At 40.0% G+C, this 13,972-nt stretch overlaps 1 protein-coding gene across 2 annotated transcripts in view; it reads left to right on the top strand.

Annotated features, from left to right (window-relative positions):
- LOC126424546 (uncharacterized) overlaps nt 1-13,972 on the top strand; it is a 176,078-nt gene that overhangs the window by 141,926 nt on the left and 20,180 nt on the right. For both annotated transcript variants that reach the window (XM_050087290.1, XM_050087289.1), the window contains exon 16: nt 11,785-12,030. In XM_050087290.1, coding sequence (XP_049943247.1) covers nt 11,785-12,030 — 246 coding nt within the window. The remainder of the gene's footprint in view (nt 1-11,784; nt 12,031-13,972) is intronic.

Below are 13,972 nucleotides of genomic sequence, written 5' to 3'. Positions count from 1 at the left end.
ACACACTGAAATACAGGGATTTGTTATTAGAGTGTGCAGGTTGAAATTTGTTTGATTGTAATGATATTTAGCTGCAGAAAATGAAAACCATCATCAGGAAAAAGTGAAGAAATGCATAAACAGAAAATAATACAAAATACCATGGTTTTTTATTATGTAAAGTGTAATTTGTAAGTTGTCAGTTTCTGGCAGGATTCCTCATCTAGGTGAGTAACAGAGTTGAAAGTGTGAATCGTTCAGAAGAATTATTTCATTAGGTGTAGGTGCTCAGATATATGTCAAACTGTGACCTTTAATTGTTGTGATTATCATGCTTCTATAGATACCTGTCTCCAATTATTTGCTCATTGATTTTGAGGCAGGCTTTCACCAAAGATACAAATGGACTCATTCAAAACAAATAAGTAACTTCATCTATTTATTAGTTATTATTGCACCGGGTTACACCACATTGCTCCCCCATCTCTCTCTCTCTCTCTCTCTCTCTCTCTCTCTCTCTCTGTGTGTGTGTGTGTGTGTGTGTGTGTGTGTGTGTGTGTGTGCGCGTGCTCGCGCGCGCGCCTGCGCGTGTGTGTGCGCGCGCACAGAAAGTATATATATAAAGATTGGCAGCATCTGGAATCATTTATATTCTAAAGTAAACCATGACAATAGAACTGTGAGAAATTGATTGCGTATCAGCCTATGAAAATGCATTGTATTTGGCTCTGTTGTTGATAAAAGATGCAGCAGATAAAGAAAATTGCAATACTTTTTTATGCCTTTTGAAATGAGGTGAAGTGAGATTTTCGTAAATTATGGAGGAATCACAAAAACATAACAGCTTTACAAAAAAAACACAGCAGTTTTGACAAAACTTGAGGACGTCATTAGCGTCGCAATGTGGCACACAATTACTGCACATGGACAGACAGCAGCCAGTTGCGTCGAGCATCGTGTGTGCGCAGTAGGCCACTGCGGGTTCGAGCATTCAGATGACAGTTTGTGCTGAGGGATAGAGAGGAGACAGCGACAATAGCCATTTCGGTGTGACGGCACGTATTGGAGGGCCACATACAGAGTGGAAGTAGAGTGAGTTCGGACGCAAACAGTCAACTCCTTTGGTTTCGTCCCACCGTAATTTGTAGACCTTCACACATGCAAGTAAAAAGATGGTGGTGTGGGGCATACAGAGGATGATGGTTGTGCTCTCTGCCTCTGTCCCAGCCATTTTCTCCAACCGTCATCCACCCCAGTGACTGTCAACATGGGGTGGAGTGCCAGGTCATGGCACTGTATCTTGTTCTTGAACTCCGTAGATAAATTATATTCTTGGAAAACTTTTGCTGTCACTTCTCTACGTAACACTTGTCACGCGTCCGGAGACACGTTGCAGAGTCTTCTCTGTTACCAGATATCAGATGTCTGATGTGGGTTGTTCGTCTGTCCTTTTTGGAGGATGTCGTCCTCGTGCAAAAAGCCGAGTGGTACACGTGTTGGTTGGCGTATGAGGTAATTTCGTGGAGGTCTTAAATGTTACACATTTTGTCAGTGGTATGGATTGAGTAAGGGGTATATGGGTGGGTGCCTGGGGCAGGCTCTGCAGTGGAGTTGTCTACACTGATAGAAACCTTCAGCTGAGGGTGATTGGAATATCTGACAGCTTCATGAAAACCTTCTGTAGATTAGAAGGGTGGCAGCTAAGACAAGGAAGGGGGGCGAGCGGGTACAGTTGCAGAGATCTGTCATGGACTGTGCGAGTCGTGTGGTTAGCGTGTGATCAGCACTGTTTTCTGTCATGGACTGCTATTTGCCTTTTTTCTCTCTTCTATCCAGATTATTTTACAAACTTGTATCGAGCATCGGGCTCATATCAGAATTCTCTGTTACCACTTAACATGTTAATCCTTCACATCTGATACAACGCTAGTACTTGACATTGACTTCCTATGTATTTATATAATAAATATTTCATCATTCAACAGTGTTCAGTAACACTCACTTTAAATTATTTGTTCATGCAGTATAAATGGAGTAGAAATGCTTTTTCAGCTGCTGGGAACTTTGGTTAAAATATCAGTGTTTGATGACATCATTCGAGAGCACTTAAGGTGTTGCACACTGTGTGCTCACATCGAGGGGCTCCCTCCTGATTCACAGACAACAGCCCGTAGACACCCGCTGTTCGTTACGTGGTTATTAATTGCACACAGTATGTTCCCACACTGGGAGACTCTGAAAACTACCTGTGAGAAAAGTAACATATTGCCTTAGAATTCTAATATCAGTTCAAATAAAAGCATCGGAGGAGTATTTTGCAATGCAGTAACCAGTCTCGAGCGGCCGGCAGTGGTCACCTTCGGACTAAATGCACATGTTGCAAGCATTTCGTGTCTTGTCGTCAACAGTGCTGCAAGCAACAGTTGGTAGAGGTCAAGGTGATGTATGTGGAGGGAAAGCCGGTCTCGACATTGTGAGATACTGATATGGTGTTCCGTTAAAAAAAAAAAAAAAAAAAATCAGAAATTGACCAGTATCACCTCCTAATGTTGTTGACGCAACACAGCAACTGGTCTACCTCATTCATAATGTCTGTCCCAAGGATTTGTACCCTTACAAGCTGTGGGAGATGAAAGCCCGGAAAGTGAAAGTGATAAGTACAGGTTTAGAGGTATGTTGAGAACACCATCTGTGTGGAACTGTACGGGTCTCTTACAAGGATACGTGGGCCAGTGCAGTAGCCAATAATATCATTCCACTAAATGCCATTCGACCTCCAAACGGTCAGTAATTCGGCTCATGTAATGGTGAATTCTTCTGACAGGAAACACCTTTGGTAGCAAACAGTTCAGCACTTGTAATGACGCACTGTTATCGTAGCAGACACTCTCTGATAATAAAGAATTCGGTGCGTGCAGTGGTCAGCTCGTCATCTTTATGTGCTCGTGTTGCTGCCAGGAGCCCTTCTCACCACAAGATTGTGGCACTGAGACTGCCATTCTGATGACAAACCCTTGCTACGATGCTTTGAAACACAAGACATTTTTATCTTCACCAATTTTGGCTTTCTTTTTTTAGGTTTATGGAGGACAGTCTTTTTCTTGAATAGTAAAACAGTACTGATGATTAAACTCCATGAAACATTAGGAATTTTACAAATTCTCTCTATTCCTTATTTATAAGAATTATTTAAACACTTTTATTGCTGTTCTACTTGCACTGGGAGCTGTTAAATGAATTCTGAAGCTCTTCAACAGAATAATTCTGTATATTTCTTCTTCCCTAAATGTGTGCTATGCGAGAACCAGTGCATTAACTATGAGTCAAATAAATTATACATTTTATGATTTGGTTGTATACACAGTATCCTACAGTCTATTCGCCGAGAGCTGGGGCGAAATATAAACAGTGTCACGTGAGCGACTACGCCCGTTTCCAGAGAAAGCATTCGGTGTTCACGTGATACGTAGGGGTGTGGAAAATCCTTGGCGCACGCTTTGCAGCTGGCGGCGTTCGGCTGGCTGCCGAGCTGTCACAGCAGACCATGAGAAACCTGGGCAACAATGTACAAAATAAATTTAACAATTATGTTAAAATAATGTTAAACCGAGTTCATTCTGTCGAAGCAGATATGTTTTCATTCAGGTTGCTAACAAAACACTCCATTCAAACACAATTAATTGTTAATTTTAATAACAATACCAGTAAAATAATGATACAGGACGAAACAAGGTTCACTCTGTCGAACTTGAACTGTTTTCATTGAAGTTTATAACAAACCGCTCCTCTCTCTCTCTCCTCTATAATGCAGTTTAATTTCCACATTTGAGTTTCCACTTTTTCTACGACATGGAGGACGCACTTGTTCCAATCCTCTGCAGTCACTGTTCTTACTGCTTCCTCTAGCAGTACTTTAACTTCTGGCATTTTCTATGTTTTGTTTTTCGCTGCAACATAGCCTTTGGTTCTGGCCCACACTAACTCGATGGCGTTTAATTCACAGTGGTATGGAGGAATTCTGAAAACAGTTTTCCCTGCATTCTTCGCCATTTCATCTATTGTGTATTCGTTGTGCGCTGCTCTGTGATTTTTAAGCATATCTAAAAGTTCTTTCTTCAACATACCGTCTTCGAAATCGATGTTTTTAGATTTTAGCCACTCTGATATTTCGTGCTTATTGGAATTCGCATTGGGAACTTTTTCTTTTCTCCGAGAATGGTATGGCGCATTATCAAGAACAATAACTGCATTTTCCTGAAGCCGAGGAAGAACATCTTGAAACCACTTCTCGAAGGTTTCGGCGCACATCTTCTCATGATAATCTCCACTTTTCTTGGATTCGGAAGTCCACACACATCCTTCAACAAACCCTGCTTTGCTGCCAATGTGTGCGATAATCAGATGTTTCCCTTTACCTGATGAGCTCTTGCTTCAGGTGGATAATCCGGACAGAAACACTTGTTTTGAGGAATTTATAGTGTCATCTACCCAGACGTAACTTCGGGTATGTCCTGCGTTCACCCACGTCTCGTCCAAATAGTAAATGGGTCTGCAGTCATCTCTCAACCGTTTAATGGTTCGAAGATAACACCGCCTCCGTAAAATGATGTCATCCCTGTCTATCAGCATGCTATCGCGCCTACACCAGACATATTTGGCATTCATTTCTCTCAATAACTTATAAAATGTAGTTCTCCGAAAATTGCCCAGATCTGCATCTTCGTTCACAACTATAAGCACTTTGTCAATTCGTTACGAAAAAAAAATCTTCTACTTTGCTTCGTATTGCATTTCTATCGAAGTCATCAACATTTTCAGAAAATTTCTGTCGTAATTTTCCTTTCTTGGGAGACTTCAAAGAGTGTGTGGCCTTGTACTCACTTATCACACGATACACTGAAGAACGTCCAACACCTGTAGCTGCAGCTGTTTTCGAAACAATGTCACTCATCGACTGCTCTGGATGTAACGGTTCCATTTTATACACATTAACCACCATGTGCTTCTCAGAAGAACTTAATGATTTCTTCTTTGCTCGCTTCTTTGGTGGACTCAGAACTGACACGTCGACCTCTTGAATCCTTGGATGACATAATGAGGACAGCCGTATGTGATGCTAATGAAATAAGTGAATGTATAAAATAAGAAACCATGCGATGCTATTGGTTGTGCACATAAATAGTGAACGATCAGCGTGACTACAAACACATATACTTACTCTAATAATCAACAACTAGTCTTTCAAGCGTGTTTACAGATGAACTTAAGATATCCTGAAATCGCCGCTGTACAACACCCACTAACGAGCTCACACCTGCAACTGAGACGGCCACACCGACTGAGCGCCGCGCCTGCGAACCGCACAATGCATCGCTCATAAAGGACAAACAGTTGCACCCATTGCATTCGAACAAACTACAAAATTAAATTCAAATCTTTCTGAAACTTTTTTCGCTTACACCCCCACAAAAAAATTTAAAGGGGAAAAGTTTGTCGCTTACTATATTTCGGATGATGATTTGGTAAAAGTTGTGCATCAGACGTGAGATTTTAATTTATTACTTCACTATTACTGACTCTATTGGGCAGAAAATTTGCAGACGTCATCAACATATAGTACTGAAGGCAATTATAAAATTATTTTGCTGTGCGACTCACAGTTTAGGAGATATGGCGTGATAAATATAGAGTAATGCGAAAAAACAACTTTTCCTGAAAGCTTAAATATTTCTCTTTTTCAGTGACAATAAATTTTAATGTAATGTAAAAAAAGGTGTCGGAAGGTAGTTCTCGGATCACTTTATCATGTTCAGGTGCCAAATTACAAAACACATGACTTTCATTCTTTAATTTCTGACGCCCCTGCCTTGTACACCCCTCGAAGGCAGCGCTGTGGTCACGTGCCTTGCCATGTTTACAGTACGTCTCTTGTTTCGGTGAATGAAGTATATATGTTCTTTGGAAATGAATAAGAACTGCCAATAGTTTTAGCTTACGGCGGTTGTGTTTTCTGTGTAATTGTCTTCTCTGATATCTCAGTTTATTGTTTATACAATGGTCATTGCAAAAGTGATGGCAAATGTTATTTGTCTCAGAAATGGTAACAAATTTTAAAAAAATTGAAAGGTGTGAATGGAAGGTTTAGGTTTAGTTCATATGTAAATGTTGCATGTAGGGAAATGGACACACACACACACACACACACACACACACACACAGACACAGACACACCACCATAAAGATATAGCACAAGAACAAAAATGAAACTTTTTTTTTTTTAAAAAAAAACATGTTATAGTGTCAGTTGCAACAGTACACATTAATACAGAGCAGGAACACGAACCTGTGACATCTTAGAGTCTCTTGAAATACTCTCCTAACGGATGCATCACACACTGCTGCCACTGTATAAGGTGCCAAATACCCATGATCTCATAATGAGCGTACTGTCGGATCTCACATGTTGCTGCTGTGGCAACAGAGTGTATACGCCCAGGGAAATCCTGGAAAAACCTCAGATTTTTTTCATCCGGGAGAGAGCTGGGAAAAACCCGGGAATTTTTTAGAATTCTGTGAATTTTTCAGTGTTTTAGTTTATAAGTTTTTGTAATTTTTGACTGCTAATGACTACCACCAACAAAGAATTTTACTTTTATCCACTACTGCAGTATGATACTGCAGCAATAAAACATAAACAAGAGAAAAACACCAGTAAAAACCTAAATTGCAAGGAAAATGTGCCATTTACGACAACAAAACGCAGTGCACACAAGTGTCCACTGACTTCAAAATGTGTTGAAGGCTTTGGGATGAAGACTACACAATACTTCGTAACAACAAATTGCTTTCAATGAATGTGGCATCACAACTGTTCCAGTTACATTTGTTTGTGTGGTTGCTAGCAGGCTCATGCGCGTGCACAGAGCTGAAGTTGTGTATGAGCAGCACCTTCTCTTCCTCCTAGACCTTCAAGTGTGGCTGTTAAATGTATAAGCAGTAGCTGCAAGCAACCAGATGCCACCTGGAAAAATTTTTCTGGTGCACCCAAGCTACCACTTTCCTGCATGCACAGACCAATCAAGATTTATACGATGAGTGGCCTCCACATGTCCCGTGTTTACATTTCGTTATTTTGCTTTTCTCTTTTCGTTTACAGCTCTCACATCAAATGAAAACAAAACTAATTTCTGTGGCTGGGAGCTATCAAATGAATTAAAATACATTAATATAATTATGGAAACCTAAAACACGTTATTAGTTTCAGTTTTCTGATTTCATTTTATTTCCACGTTATTGGCAATCGAGCATTAATCGCCTGTAAGAACAATGAAGTTATTTTTGTCAATTTACTAAGTAAATTTTGTTTTTATTAATCTTTTCCGCTGAGGCAGTCAATTTATTTGGAATTGAAGTGTTTCATTCCAAACTATTATCTAGTTTCAACTCTTCGCTGAATTTAAACTACACAGTTTCATCTTCTGGTATGTTTGGGCAAGAGAATTGGCTTCTCAAAAACTACACTGAAAAGCTTTAGCAGAATTTTACATATCTGTCATCTGTGAAAAACAGTATTTTTCAATCACAAGACATAGTTCAGCACTTGTCTGGCACCTCCTCTAGGCTTGACGTTACTTCTTAATTGGTGTTGTTTATGGCTTAAGTTTACAGAATGCCATTCTTCAATAAATTATAGGCTGGGAGCACACCATGTTTTATCATTGTTAACTTACCACAAAGGTTTATAATTACTCCTGGAGAAGAACATAAACTGTCAATTATACAGTTTCTGGGTTTTACAAGTAACATTGTTAATTTTTATGCGGTTGGAAAAAGTCGTGACAAGCTTACTGTTCTTAGTTCTGATGTATACAAACAACTTTTTTTATTTTTGTAAGAAATTTGTATTCCTTATTACTAGCTTTTTGCAGTGCGTAAACTTGATTGGAAATGGTACTAAACAGTTTTACAGTGTATGAATAATAATAATAATAATAAAGTCCATGTTGAAGCCACCATACAGCAAAATATTAGGGTATTTTGAGTTATGGAATCTAGTTTTAGAATGAATATTGTGCCAATCGCCCTATGTACTACAACTCCGTATGTCCCTTCCGAACAACGTGCCACACTGCTGCACACGATCACATGATACCCCTATATATATTAATTTCCAAACAGAAATGTGACGAAAAGTGTATGACCAGACCAAACACCAAGTGCAGGTTTCCTCCGTTGTCATAGCTGCGCATGCGCAGTAATCCTGCCTTCTGACAAGATCTGGCAACTGCTCAAACTAAGTAAAAATTTCTAACAGGTTGCAGAAAAATATTGCGAATGGTGGTTCGAGAAGCATGACTTTAAAAATAAATTTCTTTTACGCAAGGTGAATTATGTTATGTGTGAGACTCCGTGATGAATTTCTTAAATCATTGAGCATTTGACTCTCATTCAAATCTTAACACTTCGAGCACCAACCACTTAGAAAAATTTTGGGCACAGAAGATGCCCTTATTTCAAATTTTACCATTACATTTGCATTTGATATATCTTAGAGGGGCATCACATGCTAAAAAAGACCAGTATTCTATGAGAAAGCTTAGCTTTTCCTGAAGCTATACTACATGTTTGTTAATGTAAAACATGAACTTTCGTGTTGTGTGTTTGCGCTATTTAACAGTGATATCGTTATTAGCTTACTACGTCCACAGACGTACTACATGTCCTATACCTTGAATATCTGCTGTAATTTGCTGGAGAGATAATGTAACGTGAGCTGCGACTTGCCAGAAGTGCATGGCAATCTCGATTTAAGTGCTCTGTTTGATGGAATTTGAATTTTACTTTTGGAATACAAAAATATGCAGCATACACATTGCTGCGTATCAAAGATCTTTCCAAAATGCATTTTTTGCTGAGTTTCCTTAGCTTTCCTAAAGTGCCAGGAAGTTCCGTGCCATTGTATAAAACCTTTAGCATTCAAAGAATTGATAAGTTTTGCAGTTCAGAGTGTAATTATATTGTCACTTACATGGAGAAAGTGTATTTTCAACCAGAAAAATATGTATTTTCACACGGGAAGAAGCATACTTTCAACTGGGGTATGCGAGAAAAATGCAGGATATTTTTTAATCCATATATACACCTGAGACAATGTATTAAAGTGTTTGATAGCATGCTGTACAGTATGGCTCTTTCAGTTTTGGTATGAGTTTATAAACACAAGGTGATATTGTAAGTCTGGCAAATATGGTGGATGCTCCAGTACTTCCCATCCCCATTGCGCAAGCAGATTCCTCACACACATTGCTGTATGGGTGCTCCCAATGTCCTGAAGAATTAATGCATCGTGTAAAGAATCGGGGCGTTTCTCCCAAATAGCCCGTCATAGGTGTCATTGCAGGAAAGTGTAATACTAGTACTGCACATTCAGAGTTCGTCCATGTGGTGGTGCAAAATGGCACAAAATCACTCCTCTACTGTCATAGGCTATGATTACCATTAACTTGACACGTGAGGGATTGCAAAGAAATTTCTGCCTGCGTGGTCAACTTGGATGATGGCATTTTGTAGATGGTGCTTCAGTTCTGGCTAACGAGCCCTGGCACAAAATTCATCTGTGGCAATGATTCTCGAAAGTATACTGTCTCCCTCCTCCCAGTAACACGCTAGATGCACACGACAAGTCTCATAAGCTGTCTGCTTTTCAACTTCATTTGGTGCATGAGGAACCACTTTGCAGCAACTTTACATATGTGTAGTTGATTCTGTAAAATCCTGTAGATTGTTGTCTTCTCAATACCAGTATGACACTGTAATTTATGTAGCGTCCATATTCTGTCATTCTACAAGCTTTGCAAATCTAGGTACAAGTGCAGTCCGTATGCACACTGATAGGACACCCTGATCAGTGATTGTCAGCCATTGCAGCTCTGCCATGCCTGAATGCATTCACCCACCAAGTAATTATTCAGTATGGCAGAGCAGCTCTTCCTACTGCATCCACAGGCTCCTCATGGCATTGACACCCATTCCTTCTACGGTGAAGTGTAATCTTTATGTAAGAGCACTGTTCAAGTCAAGTGACACTCATGTTGAATGACTGCTCAGCTCACACTGTGGCGTCTTTCCACACTTCGTTCTCCTGGAAAGGACTGCCATGTAGCGTCAAATGATGTTACTGTGGATTCTTGGGGAGACTCTTTATGCCATGGAATGCAGGTAGTATTTAATGTACTGTTGTGTACTGTTGCAATTGGCAGTAAAACACGTTAGCAACAACAAACTTTTTTTTGTCAAACAATCGAAAATCCAGGATTGAATGTAAATTTCTTTGTCTCTTTTTCTCGTGGTATATCTTTATGGTGGTATGGATGTTCATCCATCTTCCTACATGTAATGTTTACGTATGAACTGCCCTTCCATTTGCATATTTCAGAATTTTTTAATTCATTACCATTTTCGAAACACAGTGTAGTTGCCATGACTTTTTCAGTGACCCACATAGTAATACCCATACCGTATGTTGATTGTAGCTGTTAATGGTTATTTTCTGTACAAAATATTCATTCTAATTTCTCTATAAACATACATTTCTTAAGTTAATAATCTGCTGAGCACTACTTGATATTGGCCCCACTGCAGTAGTGCTGTACAGTAGAAAGAACCAGTTGTGAGAGTTTCAAAGAGTGCCTACTGGCTCGTAAGACCCTCGGAGGGCACATGGCATAAGAAATTGATATGACAGAACATTTGCTCTTTCTAGAATGCAACATTAATAACGTACCCACAAATACTTGCTCACTGTATGTAGGAACATAAGGGGAACAATACTGCTGCTTGAACTGGAGAAAAGACCTACAAACGTAATAAGAAATGTCTAAAAACCTATAAATAAATAAGAAAAGATAAGTATTACAAGCTTGTTTAGTTTCAAAAATTGTAAAAATCTTGGGGAATAACAGTTTGTGGTAAAGTTTTTATTGTAAATAACCACAGCTCCTGCCATTTGGACAAACATTAGCTTCAGCTTCAATTTAACTTATAATAACAATAATAATAATAATAATATAGAAACTGGATTGTGACACCTATATTGTATTCCTCAAAAGACTGCATCTAGTATTAAAGCAGATTTGCAAAATTCCTTTTACTCATTTAGACTGAAATCTATACGATCTAATGTCGCCTGTTATTATGTACTGAAGGTGACTATGTAATAGTTGAATTCTAGATCAACTGTAATAAAATGATGATTTTCATGGTCAGTTGTTGTTCTTTTTCCATTGTTTATTCCCTTTACTGTTTTGAATACATTCTGCTGCAGCAATAAGTTATAAGAAATGTTACACTATATAAGGGAACATCAATTTATTGACAACTGTCAGCTCGGTTTGAAATCTGGGAGTCACTACAACAAACTCACTGTAAATCTTACATGATTAATTGTTCTCTTACAGAGTAGCGAGATGTGTGCTGCTATCCTTTTGTGATTATTAGGACCTTTAATTGTAATTCAGCAGTAGCCTGAAACGTGGTGTGCCACCTGTCGTCCGGCATACTCATTACTAGCTCTGTTGGTCATGTGTCGTCACCCCTCTGAGATCAGGGAGCATGTGAAATGTGGGCACTGGGCTTCCTGAATGTTAATGTACGTTATTGAGTCACTCTTCATTACACTCCAATGTGACGATGTAAGTGTCGCTCCTCGTGATGTATTTATTGCGACCAGTTTTTGTTCTGTCGCATTAGTAGTAAGCCAGTCACGAGGTGGGTTGTTGGCGTTATCGAGTGCTGCTCTTGCTGCAGGACTACCTGCACAACTCGCTGCCCGACCTGCTGGACGCTCACGTCTTCCTCGACTCAGCGGGCGTAATGGGTGCTGCAGTCGTCGGCCTAGGCCGCGCAGAGACGTACGTGACGTACGCGGGGCGTGAGCTTGGGGGTGGCGCCGAACTGGCTGACCTGCCCCCACAGGGGGGGTCGACGCTGTACCGCCTGCTCACGGACCCCGACAACGTTGCCCTGGACTGCCTCTCTGTTGACCTCTTTGCTGTGAGTAGAAGTTTCTATTTCAGTGCAGATTTTTATTTTATGTTGTCAAAAATATTTCTTCTTGTTCTGTGCCATCTATTTTCACATACTGAGCAAAAATAAAATCTTAAAATTGTGCCCTGTAGTTGTGAACTTGCACATCCACTCGCTGTGGCACAGACTACTATAGACAGACGTCCGCGGAGCGTGGTCTAATGGCTAGCGTTGCTGTCTCTGGATCACGAGCTCCCAGGTTTGATTCCCAGCCAGGGGATGGGGTGTTTGTGTTGTCGTCATCCTTTCATCATCATTCATTCATGAAAGTGACGAGATTGGACTGAGTAAATATTGGGAATTTGTACGGATGCTAATAACCATGCAGTTGAGCACCCCACAAACCAAATGTCATCTTTATCATCGTTGTCATAATATTCACAGCACACTCGTACGTACTATTAAACTTACCAAGATCTCCACGAGCTTCAGTGGAAATTTTACAAATCTCATCAGAACTTAATGTGCACGTAAGAAGAGAACAAATACACAAAGGCTGAAGCTGTTTCTGAACAGATGAATGCAGCTTTGGAGAACATTAGTATATTATACGTAAAATAGCTTGAGGAGATCATAAATGTTCCGAAGCAGAAATGGTGTTTATATTGTCTTCATCAACGTGTGTTGAAACGAGCATGATTTTGGCCACCCGTCACTTTTACTTTACTGAAATTGAAGCAGATATGTTGTTGTCATCGTCATCTTCAGTCTGGTGACTGGTTTGATGCAGCTCTCCAACCTCCATTATCCCGTGCGAGCCTCTCCAGATAAATACTGTAGTCTACATCCTTTTGAATCTGCTTGCTGAATTCATCTCTTGGTCTTCCTCTGCAAGTCCCCCCTCCCCCTCCACGCTTCCTTTGAATACTAAATTGGTGATTCTGTGATATCTCAGAATGCATCCTATTAACTGATCCCTTCTTTAAGTCAAGTTTTACCGCAAATTAGACCTACTCCTGCATTACGCTTGATTCATTTTGTATTTATAACATTGTACTCACCTGAGCAGGAGTCATGTTCCTCCTGTCACCAAACCTCACTAATTCCTACTACGTCTAACTTCAATCTCTCCATTTCCCCTCTTTAAGTTTTCTAACCTACTTGCCCACATAAGGGTCTAACATTCCAAACTCTGATCCATAGAATGCCAGTTTTGCTTCTCCTGATGACGACGTCCTCTCGAGTAGTCCTCACCCGGAGATCCGAATGGGGGACTATTTCACCTCCAGCATATTTTAACTGAGTGGATGCTGTCAGCATGCAACCATACAGTAGAGCTGTTTGCCCTCAAGAAAAATTGTAGTTTCCCCTCACTAAGCCATTAACAGTACTAGCAATGCCATATTGGCTCATTTTACAAGGACAGGTCAGTCAATCATCCAGATTGCTGCTCCTGAAGTACCGAGAAGGCTGCTGCCCTCTTCACGGGTTACTCTAGGCTCTCCAGAGATACCCCTCCATTGTGACTATACTTATGGTACAGTTATCTTTATTGTTGAGGCCCACAAGGTGCCCCACCAAGATAAAATCCGCAGTTCATTAGGGGAAGGGGGGGTCTATTGGGATTTCATGAGATGTTACTGCAAATTGTTTAAATACAGGCATTGTTTCATAGCTGTATATTTAATTGTACTTTCAGTAATTGAGAAGTGATGAGTGGTCAAAGTCTGGTTACAGTGGCTTTAGTCCTTGTCAACAAAGATAATATAAACAGTATGTCTGCTTTCAAACACATAACCGCTTGTGACAGTTTTATGCCCAAGATATTAGTGACATCTGAATCTCCATAAATCTAATCCATTAAAGCTTTGAGGCTGAATTTCTGATGATAATTCACTGTGTATTCAGTTCTCCTTATACGTCTAAACTGAGTCGTGATGATATGTGTATAATTTGGAATTAAAACTCA

This window comes from Schistocerca serialis, chromosome 10, assembly GCF_023864345.2.
Source record: "Schistocerca serialis cubense isolate TAMUIC-IGC-003099 chromosome 10, iqSchSeri2.2, whole genome shotgun sequence".
Lineage (NCBI taxonomy): Eukaryota > Metazoa > Arthropoda > Insecta > Orthoptera > Acrididae > Schistocerca > Schistocerca serialis.
This window is presented reverse-complemented; position numbering and strand designations above follow the sequence as displayed.